This window comes from Parus major, chromosome 1A, assembly GCF_001522545.3.
Source record: "Parus major isolate Abel chromosome 1A, Parus_major1.1, whole genome shotgun sequence".
Classification (NCBI taxonomy): Eukaryota; Metazoa; Chordata; class Aves; order Passeriformes; family Paridae; genus Parus; species Parus major.
The window spans coordinates 66,993,553-67,012,103 of NC_031773.1; the positions used below are offsets into that span (position 1 = coordinate 66,993,553).

The 18,551-nt window shown below is 39.3% G+C and overlaps 2 protein-coding genes across 7 annotated transcripts in view; one reads left to right on the forward strand and one right to left on the reverse strand.

The window, feature by feature from the left end:
• The window catches only part of EPS8 (epidermal growth factor receptor pathway substrate 8), a 130,109-nt gene extending 120,166 nt beyond the window's left edge, over positions 1–9,943 (forward strand). For all 5 annotated transcript variants that reach the window (XM_015627743.3, XM_015627744.3, XM_015627742.3 and 2 more), the window contains 3 exons: positions 3,878–4,058; positions 5,242–5,371; positions 8,098–9,943. In XM_015627743.3, the coding sequence (XP_015483229.1) occupies positions 3,878–4,058; positions 5,242–5,371; positions 8,098–8,211 (425 nt within the window). In that variant the 3' untranslated portion in view covers positions 8,212–9,943. The remainder of the gene's footprint in view (positions 1–3,877; positions 4,059–5,241; positions 5,372–8,097) is intronic.
• A 1,497-nt stretch (positions 9,944–11,440) lies between these two features.
• PTPRO (protein tyrosine phosphatase receptor type O) overlaps positions 11,441–18,551 on the reverse strand; it is a 145,449-nt gene continuing 138,338 nt past the window's right edge. For both annotated transcript variants that reach the window (XM_015627740.2, XM_015627741.1), the window contains 3 exons: positions 17,804–17,939; positions 15,839–15,959; positions 11,441–14,694 (listed from right to left, as the gene is read on the reverse strand). In XM_015627740.2, coding sequence (XP_015483226.1) covers positions 15,855–15,959; positions 17,804–17,939 — 241 coding nt within the window. In that variant the 3' untranslated portion in view covers positions 11,441–14,694; positions 15,839–15,854. The remainder of the gene's footprint in view (positions 14,695–15,838; positions 15,960–17,803; positions 17,940–18,551) is intronic.

An 18,551-nucleotide genomic window follows, 5' to 3' on the forward strand; every position in this document is an offset into this window, starting at 1 on the left:
CCTTCTTCTTCTTCTTCTTCTTCATCTTCTTCTTCTTCCAGAGGTTTTTGGGTAGTAATAAGTGATTGGATAAAAAGTGCCCCAGTGCAGCACACAGGTGTTGGGTCATTGGGTCACTAAGAAAAATAACTTATGTCTACTGTTAATTGTGTGAAAATAAGTATAAAGATAAAAGAACTGTGTATTTCAGGGCCACTTTGTGCCATATGAGCCAACTTGAGCCAAAGCTGTGGTGGGTGAACTTGTGGAGAAAGTCTGGGGAAGACCTGCCAACTCTTTTGATAATATAGATTAATAAACACAATAAGCTAATGAGCCTTTTGGAGATTCCTTTCTGAAACAGAACTGAGATAAAGGAAACTCCCCTTTGAGGGGGTGTCCCAGCCCTGAGGAGACTGAGATCCCACAGCAACACACTGGGTTGGGAGAGACCTTTAAGATGATTGAGTGCAGCCCATGCCCTAACACCACCTCACGGCACCGAGTGCCACATCCAGGTGTTTTTTAACCACATCCAGGGATGGTGACTCCACCACCTCCCTGCATAGACAATTCCAGCACTTTATATCACCCTTTCAGTAACAAACTTTTTTCTAACATCCAACCTAAATTTCCCATGTCTGGGATCTCTAGGCAGTGGTTTTTAACACTGGAAATGCCCACGCTGATATGCTGGCTAATGCACATTTTCCACCTGAACTCACTGCCACATTACAACCTAAATCACTTTTAAAATCAGTTATGTTGTTTTCACACTTCAATTCACGATCACCCATATTTCTAGGTCATTTGCACCGTTCTGAAACACATATTCAGGGCTTCAAGAACACTTGCAGGTCTGGCTGATGCACAGGAACCATACTGAAATAGTTTTGTAGGGTTATTTTATGGTCAGGGCTCTCTGGCTGGGTCCAAGCAGCAGCAGCTGGCAGGCCATGGAGCAGACTTTGGTGTCCTTGTCCCAGGAGGACACAGGAACCTATTCCATGCCTCTACAGCTGGAAAAACTTGCTCATGTGCATCTAACAGTGTGTGGCTGTCTTGTGAAGTTCTGATTGCAGATACCTTGTGAATATGCCAATTGAGGCATGCTGAGGCTGCTACTCTGTATTGACTTAAAAGCAGGTAGGGTTAGAAAAGCTTATTTAGTCAGTAATTTCTGTCCTAAATGCACTTTAGGCAATGTGATTGCTTGGCTTAGAAATAACTGAAACATGTAGGCAAGCATTTGCTACAGCTTTTAAAGTAATAGCTGTAAAAATAATGAGCTTTTTGCAGTCCAAGGGTTGACAGCTTTTATTATCCTCTGCCTCACTGCCTTACCAGCAAATCCTGTCTCCACCTAAGGTCAGAAACTGGCACTGAGCAGAATCCTTTCTGGAGAAGGGCTTCTTTCCCCCTGTGGATGGGAAGTGTGGCTGTGTGGATAATCCTGGTGGTGGAGTCTGGTGGCACTGCCCGGTGGAGGACAAGCTCCTGCCACAGCTCTGAACTCAGAGCTGGGAACTTTTTTGGGTATTTTCACTTAATGTGGTGAATGTCTGGCTGGAAAAGATAACTGGAGAACAGCCTGGTTGGAGGAACAGGCTTCACTGCTGCTTCCCAAAAAAGAGTTTGTTACTTAAATAGAAGTAGACAAAAAAAGAGTTGCAAAAGATGTGGAAAGTCAGGGTGAATTTCCCACATGCACACACATACAAAACCAATTTTATTTCTGTGGAAAGACTTTTCTATATCTTGGCTTTGTCCTTGAATCCACAATGGCCTTCTCTATCCATTCTAGATGGAAAATGAGAAATTATACTGGCTTCAGGGACAGGGCTTGTGTCAGGTGTGAAGGGTCACTGTGGAGGCCATGGGTCACACACAGGAGATGCTGTTCCCTCCTGGAGCTCTCACTCACACCCAGCTAATGAGCCTCAGGCACCTCAAAACCCTCACAGAACAGGTGCCTCTCAGAGGTGATGGGAAAGGGAAGGTGAAGGGAAACCTGCTGGCCAAGCACCCTCCTGAACCCTGCAGAGAACTCTGCAGAACCTGCCCCATGCCCATCCTGCTCATTTCTGATAACACATCTAAGAACGGGAGGAATCTCTTATCTTACAGCTAAATATTTGTCTCTTGATACAGTCTTGGTCTAGATTAAGGGTAAATCTTTCAGAATCTGTGTAAATAGAAGGAAGATAGCAGTGTTCTGTGCCTCTTCCTGCTTGGGAAAATAGCAGGTTCAAGCTTTGATAACACTGCCTAAAGGCTTTCCTCGGATAACCCCTGTCAGATTTGGACAAATCACTGAGCTCGTGACATTGGGCTTCTGATTCTCATTCAGGGTGGGGGGAGAGGAGAAAATCCTGCACAGTAAGGCCTGAATGCCTCAAATATTATAGCAGAGATGCCTTTTCCACTTTCAACCTGAGGCTGTTTTGTAAAAGAAAAAAGGAAATTGCTAAACCAAGGGTTTTTCCTCTTTTTGCTGTGGTGATTAAAGACATAATCCCAGAGGCCTAGGTAAAGCTTGTTTTTATTTGTTTAACTGGCTAGAGATATTGATCCCTGGAGAGGTTTTGAGAGAATATAAAAGGAAAATAGAGAAAGCAAAAATGTTTCTGTCTTGCAGGGGTTTTTTTTCATATTGAAGTTGTGTTGTTTTCATCTGCTCCTATCAGTGTAATGGGAGAAAAGGAATAGGTTTTGCCATCTGGGTGCATTGAGAGGGTGGTGTAGTTACTGTTTGTGTATCAAAGTGAGAATGTTGAATAAAGATCACTAAAAATACCTTGGCAAGGAAATCCTGAGAATTTTTGAGATAATTTGAGTTGTTTGTCAGAGGATTTTTATAGTTGTTCCAATGTTATGGCACAGAGAGTTTAACTGTGAAAAATCAGTATTTCCCTGAGGTCTAAAGGCTATTTACACCTTATTGAATTCTACCTATTTTTGTGAAGTTATCCATAGGAATTTTTATAGTAATTTTAAACAATTCTCACTGTCATTATAATTGATCTTGTTGAAATGACTAAAAGCATTTCAGTTTGCTGCCTGCTAATGAACAGCAACTGAACTAAATGTTACAGGCAAATGGGTTCTGGTGGATAATGAATTCTTACAGTTTTGTTTAAAATGAATAAATAAATAAACAAATCTTGCCCAATTATTTAGTCTCTGGTGAGAGCAGCTACCCCCTTTTTTTTTTTTTAAGCCTTTTTAAATGCAAAATGTGACAGTGTTTCAGCTAAGCAGCTACTCCAGGCTTGGAGTGAATTCAAATTTCTCAAAACCCTGTCAAAAATACGATTGCTGCAATAACTCATGAGATCTAAGTTGGATATGTGTCAGTAGCTGTGAAATTTTTTTTGCCTTCGTTGATTTGCACTAAAAAGTTGGATTTTCAACTAAAAAACTGTTTGTGGAAAGGACTGCCTTCCCACAGTGTGAGCAATCTTACAACCTTCCTCATCATTTTTTTGTTTTCATTTTTAAACCCTCAATTCTGTTAGGAAAAAAAATGCAGGCTATGACAACTGATTATTGTTATATTATTGTATAACCCTGAATTCCCATTTTATTCTTATTTGTGCTGTTGTAATGATCTGTGCCTCTCTGTGGCATTCAGCTTATCTCTCCTTTCTGGGGTCTTAGTTGAATTCTCTCTGGGGTTTTTTTGTTTGTTTATTTTTGCTTTGTTTTGCAAAGAGAGGATTGAGAATATTGAAATATTCCCTGGGGAAAAAAAAAGCAGAGTAATAATTCAATCAGATCTAATGAATGAAACTTTAAAGAAGAAAAATTCACGATTTAAAGCAACATTCAAGAAATGAGTTGACTTTGATAAAACAACCTTGAGAACAACTCTTGTGAGCTCTCTCTCTCTGTCTAGGCAGGAAATCTCAGATGGAGGAGGTGCAGGATGAACTTGTTCACAGGCTCACCATCGGCCGGAGCGCTGCCCAGAGGAAATTCCACGTGCCACGGCCAAACGTCCCGGTGGTGAACATCACTTACGACTCCTCTCCTGAGGATGTCAAAGCCTGGCTGCAGTCCAAAGGATTCAACCCTGTGTAAGTGCCACGCCAAAAGTAACAAAACTTCTTAAAATTGTTTGCAGAAGTAGGATGAGGTCTGACCCCTTTTGAAAATCAGGCAGTCTCCTGAAAATCAAGAGATGTCAGCTGCACCCTCTGAAAAATTAATTTGTTTTTATGTACACATTTATTAATTTATATATCTATCTATTTGTATATTTATTTACTTATTATTAATATTTATTAATATTTAATAATATTTATTAACATTTATTTATTAAAATATTAACATATTTTATTATAAATAATGTATAAATATTTATTATATCTATACATTATTTATAATAAAATATATGAATATATTAATATATATATAAATACATATAGAATATACATGATATAAATAAATACATATGTATTTATTTATATTCATATAATTTATTCTATATGTATTTATCTATATTATTATATTTATATATATAATACATATAAAATATGTATATATAATATCTACTATATACTTATAAATATATTTCTAAATATATACATATGTAATATAAATATAATCCATTTAGACATAAAGTATTATATTTATATACAGATTTATAATAAATAAAGATATATCTTTATAATAATATAAATGTTTATATATTTATATTTACATAATATATATATAAATATATGTCAGTGTGATCATGGATATGCAGAATCTATATATATTATATTTTATATATAGGATCTATATATATTGTATTTTATATACATACATTCTATATATAGTATATATGTATAGTATATATAAATTTTTAATTGAAAATAGTATATATACTATATATACACTATATATTTTAATTCATACATAATATATAATTTTATATATACTATATAAATAAATATAAAATATAAATATATAAAAATTTATATAATATATAAATATGAAAATATATAATTTATATACATGTACTTATATATATTAAAATATTAAAAATGAAAATAAATATATTTAATATATATTAAATATATTTGTTTTATATATAAATATATATTGTATATTATATTTTATATAATAATCTATAAATATAAATATGTAAATATATATATAAAATAAATAAATAAATAAATAAATTTTAGCCTCCACCAAAAAATATTCTTATAATCCCAACTGACTTCAGTAAAAAGTCAGTTAGGATAAATTTTGCTCATTTCCCTTTTGTTCCAGGACTGTGAACAGCCTTGGAGTGCTGACAGGGGCTCAGCTCTTCTCCCTCAATAAAGAGGAACTGAGGACTGTTTGCCCAGAAGGGTCGAGAGTCTACAGCCAAATTACGGTACAGAAATCTGCCCTGGAGGTATGGACAGCTCCTCTTACTCACCTAATACAGTTTGGAACCTGTAGAATTAGAGAATTCCTTCTGTGAGGAAAGTGGCTTTTCTTCAGTTCTCATCATGTTGATAAATATTCTTTTTATCTGAGTTATTAGGTATTAATTTGTCAGAACAGCGTTCATCAAAACACCAGTTTTTTCCCCTTTTCTAAAGGGGTCCAAAAATATTAGAAATAGCACCTGAGTTTGACATTCTGTGGTGTAATTATACTGCAAGGAGTCGAAATCAGCCAAAAAGAGCTTTGGGGAAAACAGTGGGAGAGTAAAATGCCCCTTTTCTTGCTCCTTGTTTTGCCTGGTGCTTGGACAAACACATACTCCTGATAATTTTGGTGGTGAGAAATGAGTTTTGCTTTGTGTTTGTAGAGGAGATTTGATTTATAGGGCATGAGAAATCGGTAGGGTGAGCTGACTGATGTTGGCCTTCCAGGTCTAACACTGGGGCACCTGCACTGAAGGGGGAACACACTGGACACTGTGCTAAAATCAAGTCTTGTGTCTCTGTATTTATTGCTCTGCAGCAGTTTGCTTTAATTGTATTCAATTTAATTAATTAATTCATAATTTAATTATTAAAGAGGAAGCACTGTCTCTTCAACACCTTAATCTTGTATCCAGGGCTGTGCTAAGGACAATTCTGGCCAATTTTAAATCAGTAGAATTGGAGATGCACCTACTTGTTTTTATATTTTAGGGTTTTTTTTAACTTGCTGTGGCAAGTGGAGAAATTATCTAGATGTGAGATCAACCCAAGTGAGAAGTTACATTCTCCACATCCTATTTAGAAGAAAATATTGAAGAGGTTTAAAACACTTTTCTATCCTGTCCTTAAGCTGAGACTGTCTCACTGAAATGATTTCAAGCATTAACTACCAGGCATATTTTTAAAGACAGGCTTATGATGATGCATATTTTACACTTTACATGATCAGTGTGGCTCAGGGAGCATCATTTCCTAACACTGTCAAAATTGCTTTATTCCCTTCTTCAAGCCCTATTTTCCTGTTAGAGGGAGATAGATTTCACTTTTACCATTAGGAATATAAACCACTATAGTCCAGAGCAATCCATCATTTCCTAGTGAAGATTTATTTGTACTCTTCAACTTTTTTTGCATGTCAGCTATCTTATTTCAGTGTACTGAGATGGAAGCAGCTTTGCAGTGGAATTTGCTCTGAAAAGCAGAGATGTTCTGGATCAGAGGGGTCTTTTCCTCCTCTGTGCTGTTTCTCTGCTTTCCCAAGTTGGGATTCACTGTGCAGGAAACTCCAAAGTCCAAACTTGTCTAATAAATGCCCTACAAGAGTTAATTAACAGGTGCTTAGAGTCTAACAAGGTCATTGCTTATTTTTTGTTGGGGAAATGGCAATTGAAATGTTTATTTCTGCCTTGGTTATTTGATGTTGAATTTCAGAATTTATGCAATTCCTGATGGCTTTAGCCTGTTGTTTGCTGAATTATGTCACCAAAGGAAGTTGTACCATCCTTTCTCTCCCTTTATTAGTATAAAATTATGCATTTCAAGCTCATCAGTCATGTTGTTGTTGATGTTATCAGGAAGGCAAATTATTTCAGCTTGGGCTACCCAGTTATTCTCAGAAAAAATATTTGCACGTGACCTCTGATAAAAGTACATTGTTGGGCACCTGCTGATGGGTTTTTGGGCATGACTTCAGCAATGGGGGCTGCACTTGTTCTGTATCTGAAACCAAGAGGGCAAAGACAAATAAAGCTGCTCCCTCAATTTCAGAATCACTTCTAGGCCCCCTGCTTTGCCCTTGCACTCTGGGAGAGGAGAGCAATGGTATTTTAAGTGGAGCACTGTAGTTAATTTAGACATTTTCTCACTCTTTGTGGCACCAAAATGGATATAATGGGGTAAATCTATATTAAATCTTATAAAGAAGTTGCATTTTCAGAGTTCAGAATCAACTGCAGGATTTTCCCCTTAACAGTCCTGGAATTTGTTTTATAATTTTCTAAAACAGTTCCTGCTGCCTTATTCAGAGGCTATTTTGGAAGCTGATTTTGAAGTTTTGAAGGTCATGTCATGGCCAGTAGCAGATTTGGCCCTTGGTTTATAAATCCCTCATTTTAATCAAAGTCATGCACACTTTGGGAAGTTCTGCTCCAGTGAATAGTCATCCTTGCTAATAATTTCATTTGTGTTGAAAAAGCAATGTCTGCAGCTGGTCCAGCAGACCTGGTCTTCACACTTAAAAGGTGAAATAAAGCCTTGTCCTCACCAATACTTCCCTGTTGCTAATATTGTAATATGGTCCAATTTCTACAACTGTGCTCTAAAATCTAAACCCATCAAGTATTTATTTTCAGGTTTTAAATTTCTAAATATTATTACCCTGATTTTTAAGCATGGAATCCTAACAAACTCATTCAGCTTTAACTCTCCTTTTACTGAAGCCATATTTTATGAACCCCCCCAAAATATCCAACACTTCCAGGGCCTCATGTGGGAATTAAAGATGCTCAGCAGTGCTGAAAGGCAAGTTTATGCTTTTAATAGTCTGCAGATTTTTTTTTTCTGGTTTATATTTAAGGATGGTGTAAATGCTTTCCTATTGGAGCTGCAAGGTGAGTTTGTTCAAACAGCTGCCTTAACAAAATGCTGGCAGAGGAATTTCAAATTTACACGTCAAAGCCACAAGTAAACTCTTCTCTTTTGTTTGTAGGCTAACAGTGGTAGTTCAGAACTGCAAGAAATTATGAGAAGACGGCAAGAAAAAATCAGTGCAGCTGCCACAGATTCAGGTGTGGAGTCCTTTGATGAAGGAAGCAGCCACTAAATGTGTTTCCTCTCTTCTTTAATTCCATTGTCCATAGCATTAAACCATCCAGCTTTGCTTTAGGAAGCAGTGAAGGGGGAATGTCTTATTGCATTGTAAACATAACTAGCCAACATAAAGGAAATTTTCAGTAGTCTCCACAGAAGTACCTGCTGCTGGCTCCTCATCAGGAAAAATGAAGAGATGAGAAAGGCAGAGGAGATTCCTGACAGGTGAAAATATCGGTACACAATTCATTTACACCCAGAGATGAGCCTTGGCTTTATGGAATTAACGTGACAGATAAATTGGAGCACGTCTTTGTTGGTGATTCATCTGAGGGAAGCTGAGCCAGCAATAAAAAAGCATTTGAACCCTTCAGTAATAATAAGATTCTGAATCCCATCTCTTGCTGTAGTGCACAATTATTTCTTTTTTGGCTCAGTCTTTCTTGTCAGGCATTTGGCTGCAGGATGTTTACTTAAGTTCTCGACTCCAGCAAATGCAGAGGAAATGTTTAGGGAATGAACAGCAGCCCAACACAGACTGAATCCTTCCTGCATCACTCCCAAGATGTTTTATTACTAATGATGCTGTTTATAGCAAAATAATATTCTTGTACATTGATTTTATCCGTATTTCACCTGTGATGAACTATAATATTGCACAAGAAGGAGTAACTAGAAAATAGTAACACAACCCAGCTCAAAGAGGAGATGAGATCTGCTGTAGCCATGCAACAACTCACAGTACATTATTTTTTTTTTTAATAATTGCATTTTTTTGTCTGTAACCTAACCCATCAAAAAGGACAGTGTATAATCTAGACTTCTCTGTGTGTTCATCCCAGGTATCAGTTTTTCCTCATGCAAAAAGCCTTTGTAATTTCCTTTATAAATGTAATCTTGTGGAAAAGTGGATTCCTGAAGGCAAAAAACGGGGGGAAAAAAAAGAAAAGAGAAACATCCCTTCCAGAAAAATGTTATTTTTGGAGATGCAATGATTTTTGTCATAAAATATTCTGTTTCACATGGTCATGTGATTTTATATATAATATATGTATTATATATAATATATAATATCACTTAATTTAGACAAATTTAATCATCTAGTTTGATTTTCATAGTGCCTTTTTCACATGAATCAGCTTAAAGTCTGCAATAAACAGTATTTCTTGTCTGTTAAATTGTTGTATCTTTGTGGCTACAAAGAGTATTGAAATAAGAAAGTAATCTTGATTTTTGCCATTAGTTTGCTTTTCCTCTGCATACAAGGGAAAAAAAAATCTATTCATTTTTCACAAATGAAAAATTAAACTCTTAATAAAGGTGTTAGTGCCATTTATTGTAAATGTCCTCGCAAATACTACTTCTGTGTGGCTGGTGGTGTGTCCATTTTTTACATTTAATATAAATTCTTGATGCCTGTCTGAATAAGCATGGCCTTATTCAGAAATGGGTCAAGAAATGATAAATCCCATTACATAAGTGCAGGAGGAGGAACCTTTGAAACTCCCATTTAAAACTCAGAGTCCCTGGCTTTTCTCATGGGAAGGAAATGGGAAATCTGAATGGTGTTAAAGCAAATATTCCCCTTTTTCCTGGAGTTTCCTTGGTTTAAAACACTGCAGGGAGCTTCACTCTTATGCTGCTGTGCAGTTTCTGAATTTTCATTTTGTTGAATCATGTAAGGAATCAAAAGGAGATCTCATTTGGGGTTCCTCAAACAAAAATAAAATGTTTTCTTCAAAATATTCTGTGGTTTAAACACAAACAGTAGTAAAATGCAGTGTTTTGTTCAAAATGTTTGCTCCAGGATTTGAGCAGTGAGGCTTTATTTTTTCAATACTAATATTTCAGGAGGATGTGATATGTCTTTGAGTAGGAAACAAAGCAGTTTTTTAAATGCCAGAATCAGTGCCTTATTAGACACTTGATAAGAGGAGATAATTTACTATTTTGCTGCCATCAGTTTTATACAAACTTTAATTGCTCCAAACCATTGAACTGTATAAAAATTGGTGGCTTGTTGTTTGTTTGGGGTTTTTTTTCTTTTTTTTTCCTTTTTGTTTTGAGTGGGGTTGGGAAATAAGTGCATATATCCATGATGTGTGCAGAAATAAATGGTTTATGAAGCTGTTGATGTAGAGGTGCAGAGATGTCATATCCCAAGTGATAATGATAGTCTGAAATGTGCAGAGCTCTCAGAGTGATCATCAGCATTTGTCAACTTCTCTTGTAACATCAGAATTCTGATCACTTAAGAGAACAAACAAAAGAATCCATTAATAACTGAAAGATGCAAAAATCTTTCTAATTAGGAAACCTGTAAGTCACAGAGTTTTTATTTTAATGTGGGAGTGAAGGCATTTTGAGTTGTCAGATCAATCATATCTTGAATACCAGACCCTGTCCAAGCAGGGATCACTGATTTTCCTGGGCTGCATTTCAGGAATAAAGGAAATTTGATTATGAATGGGAACTCAACTTTCTGGCCAAATTCCCCTTTGATAGGAGCCCAGTTTTCTACAATGTTGAGTCTGGTGTCCAAACCAGCCCTGTTTAAGGATTAGTTCTGATGTATCAAAAGTATTTGAGGGAATACTTTTGATATCAATCTCCCACCTCTACATAAAAGCACCAACATTATATATGAGAAGTGCAAATGAGAGGGAGGGAATCTGTGTTGGTTCTGTGTTTAAATATTTCACAGACTTTATATTTCTACTGCAGTTATGTCAGCTTTTTTTGCTAATAAGTGCCTTTGGCTTGCCTTTATAATTTTTTTCAGTTTCTGAGTTGCTTAGGTTGCAACTTTGGCCTCTACTTCCTCAGTTTCCAGACCAAAATGAGCACCAGGACATGAGTCTGTGCTTCTACTCCTTGGTAATATTTGCAAATTAAAAGAGGAGATGAGCAAAAACAGGGAGCCTTCCTAGGAAATTCCTGTCCCTCATTGGTGCCCCTCACAGCAGCAGCAAAGCCCAACCCACCCTGCTCCCATCCATGTCAAGAGCACTAAAGTTTCCTTAATAACAGCTTTTGCTTTCCCCAGTGAAGTTACAGCTTGGACACAAGCCCTTAAAAAGTTACAAGTGAGAGGCAGGTGGTGTGACTGTGGTTGATGGAGGGAGGGAAGGGCCATTTTAGAGCATAAAATGATGATCTTGATTATTTGACAGAGGAAATTCATCCTATTTAGATATAGGGGAAAAAAACCCTCAAAATATTAAACTGAAATAAAGCACCAGTAAGGCTTCCTGACCTGCATTTAATCTTTTGGTGAGGTTTGAAGGGAACAGTTCTGATGACCCAAGGATGTCAGGGCTCAGGATATGCTCAGAGAGGCCATGCTTTCACACACACCTTTCAAAGCTTCTTAAATTTACTTATTTTTTGCCTCCATGGCAGCATGCACAGCATGGGACAAGGAGAAAACCTGCCCTGGTTTTCAGTTAATGGTCACCCACTGCACAGAGCTGCTTTTACAGACATTGGGTCAGTGGCACTGGAAGAACAGATCAATAAAGAGCATCAATAGTGTCAGCAGAGCTGGGGATGTGAAACCCATAATTCAGAACATCTGTTACCAAACCTGAAGTGTTCCAGCACTGATGGCTTGGGAGTTTCACTCTGACAGATGATGGAAACAATATTAACATGAAGCACGAGTCCAAAACATTGTTCTTTTGGACACTGGAGGTGTATGATGAGGTAAAGCCAAAATCATGTTGTGTCAATTCAGGCTAAAAGGCTCTGCAGGAGTCTTTGTGAACCACAGCATCTTTCAGACTCATTTATTGCTGCACTCATGGCTTGAATGCTGGGACAGGTGGTTTCCACTGCCATCCTCCATGTCCACTTACACAGTTCTGCATACTGTGTGGGGCAGGAAAAGGTATTATTCTGATGGAGTTTGTGTTGTAATTGACTTTGTGATTAAAGCTATTAAAGGAAAAATACACACCTGCTCACTGCACAAATGGAATAATTCTTGACACACATTCAAAAACTGGCTGGTAAATTCAGGCTGCTCAGGCAGTGTCCTTTGCAACAATGTGATTTTGGCATCTTTGCAGCAATTTTGTGCCCTGTCAGGTTCAGCCAAGCTCCTGTTTCAGCCAGCTCTCACTGTGACATTTTGTGGGCACAGTGAATGATTTAGAATTAACCTGCTTACTGTGATACAGAGCAAGTATAGACTCAATGGGCAATGGCCAGCAGGAGGGAGGAGACAGTAGATGAGAAATAACATTTGTTGGTTGTTAGGTTGATTTTTTTTTCACCCCACAGACAGTTCTCTAGAGGGATATGAACACATTTACTGAGTAAACATGTAATAAAACCCTGAAATGCATTTTTTCTTAAAAAGAAAAGCATGGGGGCAAGGTCTAAATGGCCAAGTGCTCATTTATAATTCTGCTTTCTGTTCAGTTTAGGCCAGACAAGACTTTGCTGTTCCTACTGGAATGGCAGGGCCCCCAGCTGAGGCACAGCAGAGAAATGAGGGAGGAATGAGGGAGAAATGAATGGACCATTGGAGCCTTTCTTGTTACCAACTGGCTCCCTGAAACAGGGAGTTCTTCCCTTCTGCATCCATCCTGTGCTTCCAGAAACACCATCCCTGCTCTAGGACTGGCATTTGTGGAAGAAACTGGAAGTAGCATTAGATGCCTGGAAAGAGAAAGGGAGGGGAAATGCATCTCACACCTATTTAATAATGAAAGGTTTGGAGAATCAAAATCCTGTTTGTTTAGTACCCCTCACAAGGACCTGTTTTATCTGGGAATTATGTTAAATCCATGGGATAGTCTGAAGGAAGTTTTCCAATGCAACCAATACCATGATGAAGTAGCTATCAAATAAGTATGCACCTGCCACTGGAGTAATTTTGGAAGACAAAAGAAAAAGGAATATCAGCTGAAGATTATCAGGCTCCTGAGAGCAGCTGAGCTCCTGCCCTACACCCTGGTGCCCTGGCAGGCAGTAGCAGCCCTGGGTGAATGAAATCAAGTGTGTGCAAAATCAATAAAATTAAACAAAAAGGTGTGTTTGCTGTTTTGCTGACAGTGACTCCTCCACAGGTAAGCAATCCAGTGTGTTTACTTCCAGTTCAAGTCTGCTTTGTTTACATTGAGTACCATTGCTGCTAACTTCCAATGAGGTGACACAAAGCAACAGGTTACAAAAATGCCATCAAACATCCATTCTGACAGCATCCATGTCACAATACACAATGATGTACCGGAATTATACAAAGACCAAAAAAAAAATAAAATATATATATATATATATATATATAGCTAATTATTTTGACTAGAACTGAAACAGACAGCAAAAAAGAAAAGAGCCCCCCACCCTGCCCCCCAAAGGCCCTGCAGGAATCCATACTGACACTTTGGCAGCCTTGTAGCAATAAATTGATAACCAGCCCTTCACATGCCAAAACCTTGTATTTGTAACATTTGTAAACTCCTGGTTCAGAAAAAATAGTTACATAAAGCACTTTTTGTAGGGTTTTTTGTTTTTTTTTTCCTTTCCACCCCTCCAACCTGAACCAGCTTCATGTTTTTTACACAGGGTTAATAATTGCTAAAAATAAGAAATGAATGAGGGGTATAGGCACCATAGACTGCTCAGTTAAATGCTATAGTATATATGCTCAGATATCCCAGCTTGAAACTCTGTGATAAGTTTCCCTGTGATTAGATCCATCTGAAACAAGAGCCTGATCAGTGGCATTACCAAAAAAAAGGTTGGCAAAAAGAGCAATCCCTCTGCTTAATTAGTGGCAGCCCAGTCAAGAGCCAAACCCTGCAATTCTCCCAGCTCTGGGAGAAATCCACAGCTCGGATTTCTGCTCGTCAGTCCGTTCCTCGGGTCTCGTGCTCCCCCAGGCCCCACGAACATCAGTGCTGTAAGGAAACAGTCAAATCCACGGACCCAGCAACCCTCCCCTCCCTCCCAGCCCCTCCTCACAATCTCCAGGTTTCTTCATGTATGTTCATGCCTCGCTATTCACTAATGAGGTATTATTAGATACTAACAATGCCTGCTCTCCTAGGGACAGACCAGTGACACATGAAGAAAGCTCTTCAGTCAACCATTAAAAAAATATTGCACTTACTTCAACCTTAAGCCCAACCTGCACAGAAAAAAAAAAATAATAAAAAATTATGAAAGAAATTAACCAACAGTACCAAACAAAACCCCAACACTCTGGAGCAATCTATCTTATGCACATATAGTGTCTTTTCCTTCATGTTGTTTAGCTGAATTTGGTCCAGTATTTAAAAAAAATGTCCAGAAATGAAACAGTTCAAAAGACACCGCAGGCTCGTTAAGGCTTTGTCTCCCCAGTGCTTCAGAAAGGTAAAAGTTTCTTTTCCTCATTGTCTGTGCACTGCAAAGCAGTAGTCTCTCGTGGCACAGCACCTGCCCGTTCAAACCATCAACAGAAAATAAATCAGAAGCAAGGGAAGATGGATGTGCTTCATGGTCTCACCTGCAACCAAACAAACAGAATGCTTTAGAGAGAAGCAAAGGCAATAAATACAATTTTTAGCATTTGTTTGACTGAGCCTCCACACAGGCTGGGATTCAGGTCACAGAACCACAGGATCACCAGGTTGGAAGAGACCTCCAAGACCATTGAGTCTAACCCAGCCCTAACACCTCAACCAAACTCACTGAGTGCCACATCCAGTCTTTTTAACCACATCCAGGGATGGTGACTCCAACACCTCCCTGGGCAGGTAATTCCAGTACTTTATCACTCTTTCTGTAAAAAACTTTTCCCTAATATCCAACCTATATAATCCTGAGGACCAGCAAGGCAAAATGCAGGGGTTCCTTTTCAGCAGGGGGATGGTGCACACAGGGGTTAATAAAAGCACATGTGCAACTCCACAGACACTCAGCAAACAGCCCAGCCCTCCAGCAGCTGCTTGAAAAGCAGTCTGTGTCAAAGTCTGCAGCTTTCTGCTCCTCCCAAAAGGGAGTATCAAGGTTATGGCTGGGTTATTGCTGCCACCTAATGAACCAAAGCTTAGTAGCTTAAAGAGCAGCGACACAAATCCCCACAGCTCGTCCCCTCGTGGTCACAGCCATTTGTTTTGCATTTGTTTTGCTCAGGCACAGGAGTCAGTGGGAAAGTCAGACCAAACCTTCACTTATGCTGCTGGTGGTACCAGTTTGAGAGCCTGCTGGTTCTCTGGTTCTCTGATTTTAGATTCATGAAAAAATTTCCCACTGTTTCATGCCAGAGCTTTTCAGTAGCCAACTCACCCTCCAGCAGAGCATCCCCAAGCCTCTGCTGGCCTTGGTAACCAGGCAAAATTCCTTTCTGAGAATGACTGAGGATACTGAAGTTCTCCATCTCTTTAAGCTTTGCAAGGCATGTTAGGATAAGTGGCAGGGAATGATTAGATGGCTCATCAGCAGTTTGGATTCTCTTTTTCTTCAAACATGAGTGAGCCCATATATTCTCACAGTGCCATTATTCACTGCCACAGGCTAGATGGATTTTTCCCTCACTCTCCACGTGAACATGGAAGAGGAATAAGAAAAGCCCCAAACTGCCAGCAAAACTTCTGGAACAGGGATGTGAGGCTGTGGGCATGGCACAGGGCCAGGCTTGCCTGACTTACCACCTGTGGCTCTGGACTAGGACTTGCTGACGTTCTCATATATGACATCGCTGATGCAGAACTGCTGCTTCTTCTTTTGCCACATCAGCTGCACACACTGGTGAATAAAAATGTACTGCTCCTAGAAGAAAAAAAACAAATAAATGGGTGTTTTTTTACACCTCAGGAAGCAGGACAAAAACCCAATTAGTGAAACAGTTTGATAGTTTGCAGCCTGCACAGCTCCATGTCACCCACCTCAGCCCCTCACAATGCACAGGGAGTTATCAGCTCCCAAAATAATAGTCCACAAATGTTTCAGACAGCAGAAGGGGAAGCATGAAATCCACCTGGCACCATAATCACTTATTAATAACCTGAATGATGACAGAAGAGTTGAATCTGAGTTAAAGTTGGTCTGCTTTACATTGTCTAAAAGTCAATAAATTCCAAGAAAGGTATCTGGAATGCTTTATGTGCAACAAATTGCACCCATGCCACATATGCACCTGAAATATTTTAATGATGTTCACATTCCTTAGTGTTTGACTTCTTTATCAATAAAAAGTAAACCCTGACTTTGTTCACACAGTAATTGATTTGGAGAGACTGGTTTCAATTCAGGATATTCCCCATTCTAAACCCCTTTTTGGGCCCATGCCACTTGTTTTTTTGAAGTGCTCATTGAGATGCTGCCAAGTTTCCAGCATACAAGACAATGTGAACTCAGGTGAGCTGTCAGTGGTTTCAGATTTTGTAAGGAAAAACTGTTTGGTGGCCCCTGTGACTGAGTGTCAGTGTCACTTGGTGACCTCTGAGGCCAGGCTTGGTCACTGCCTGTAGCAGCAGGAGCTCAGTAACTGCCCTTAAACATCAGCCCCAGGCAGGCAATGAGGTTCTACATAAAAAAAAATGAAATATTTTTTAAAAAACCCACTCTACAAAAACCCACATCAGCTCTGGAGTGGTAACAGCTGCAGCTGAAATCAATCAACCACCCAGAATTTTTTCCTCTGGTGTTCACGTATGATCTGCCTTTGGATTAATACAGTGAATTGTGATGAAAAGTGGCAGTTTGCTAGGAATGATCCAGAATGGACTGAAAATGACTTTTTTTTTTTCATTTCCAGATGCTAGTTGTTGTCACTGCAGGTTCTCCTCCTCCTCTCCTCACCCTGCTACAAGTTTTTTGTTTTGCTCTCGAGTCAACAAACTTTGGCAACAAACAATCCAGCCTGCAAACAGTGATGGTGGCACTTCCCACACAGAGGTTGCCTGCTTCTACTGTGTGTCTAACCAAGAGAGGAGTACAACAGGCAAGAAATATGAAATCTTTCCCTCATTACTAGAACTGAGAAGGTTTAGATGCATTAAATCTTCTGCTTTGAAGAAAGAGTTCATGTTTTGTTTTGTTGTTTTTTTTTTTTACTCTGGTATTTATTGTCTGTATATTTTTGTCTTAAAAAGAGAACTGCCCAGTAGATGTTTGGGTAGGGAGAGGGGCAAGAAGGGTGTCTGGCAGACTCACAATCCTTTTGTCTGTTTTGCTTGTTTGAAATTCCACTGTGTAATGAGCTCCTACCCTTGGCTGGATGATTCCAACATGACACTTGAACAAGGCTGCCCAGTACTGATATCATTTCATGAGCCATTAATCCCCTCAGCAAGCCCAGCTCTTTATAGTGTGGTTTGAAAATTTCATATGCTAATCTCTTCTAATGCATTGTTTGCATATTCATTTCACAGAAGGTGAGAATAACTCATTTCCTCTGGCAGACAGTGAGATTGCAGATTTATCATCAAACCCACCTATGCAGCAGATTAATAATGTGACAATATCACAATGAAGATGGAAACCTGATCATATTGATTGATAGGGATTTTGTCAAGTGTTCAGGGGGAACAGCTTTAAACATGAACGTGCTGAAGAGGGGTATGAAATGGGCACAACAATCCTGTCACAGTGCTGAAGTGGACAGATCTTACCTCTGTCTGCACCATGGACATTCTGTAGGACCTCATGTCCGACACCAGGCCCAAAATATCCACGAACTCGTGGTCACGGATGTGCTGCAAGAGCCGGTCCAGGGCTATGAACGTTCCCGTCCGTCCCACGCCAGCGCTGCAAACACAGACAGACATGCACCTCATTTCAGGCTCTTCTGGAGGGGACACACAGCAGAAGCTGTGGCACTGCAAAAGGCAGCACTCCTGCAGCTGTAACAATCAGGTATTACTAATCTGAGGCCAGGCCTGGCTGATCTGTGGGATTTCCTGGCACGGAAATCATCCATCATCCATTGAACTCACACACAGAACGTGTACACACACCCTCACCCACCCTTAGCTCTCTGCTCCTCCTGCTGCCACTGCTCCTCTCACACTCTCCAGGAGACCCCTGTAGCTCCAGGGGCTGGAGCCAGAGTTGCAGAGACCTGCTCAGGAGCCATGGGTGCCCAGAGACAGCAGGACTCAGCCCCACAGCTCTCCACACTGCAAAGCTCCTGCCTTGCAAAGGCACTGCTGCAGTTTGTCCTCAAAGGACAGGAGAGTCTGCACTCCAGGACTTCTGCCTTAGGAGCACGAGACAGAAATAGCTGCCACTCAGCTGAAAATCTTCGTTTTCCCCAAAGGGATGCTTAGCAACAGGAAAAAATACACACTGCTCTCGTTTAGAATCAGAATTTCGTTCAGATTCTCATGTTCTAACGATTCTTGGCTGCAATTTCACACG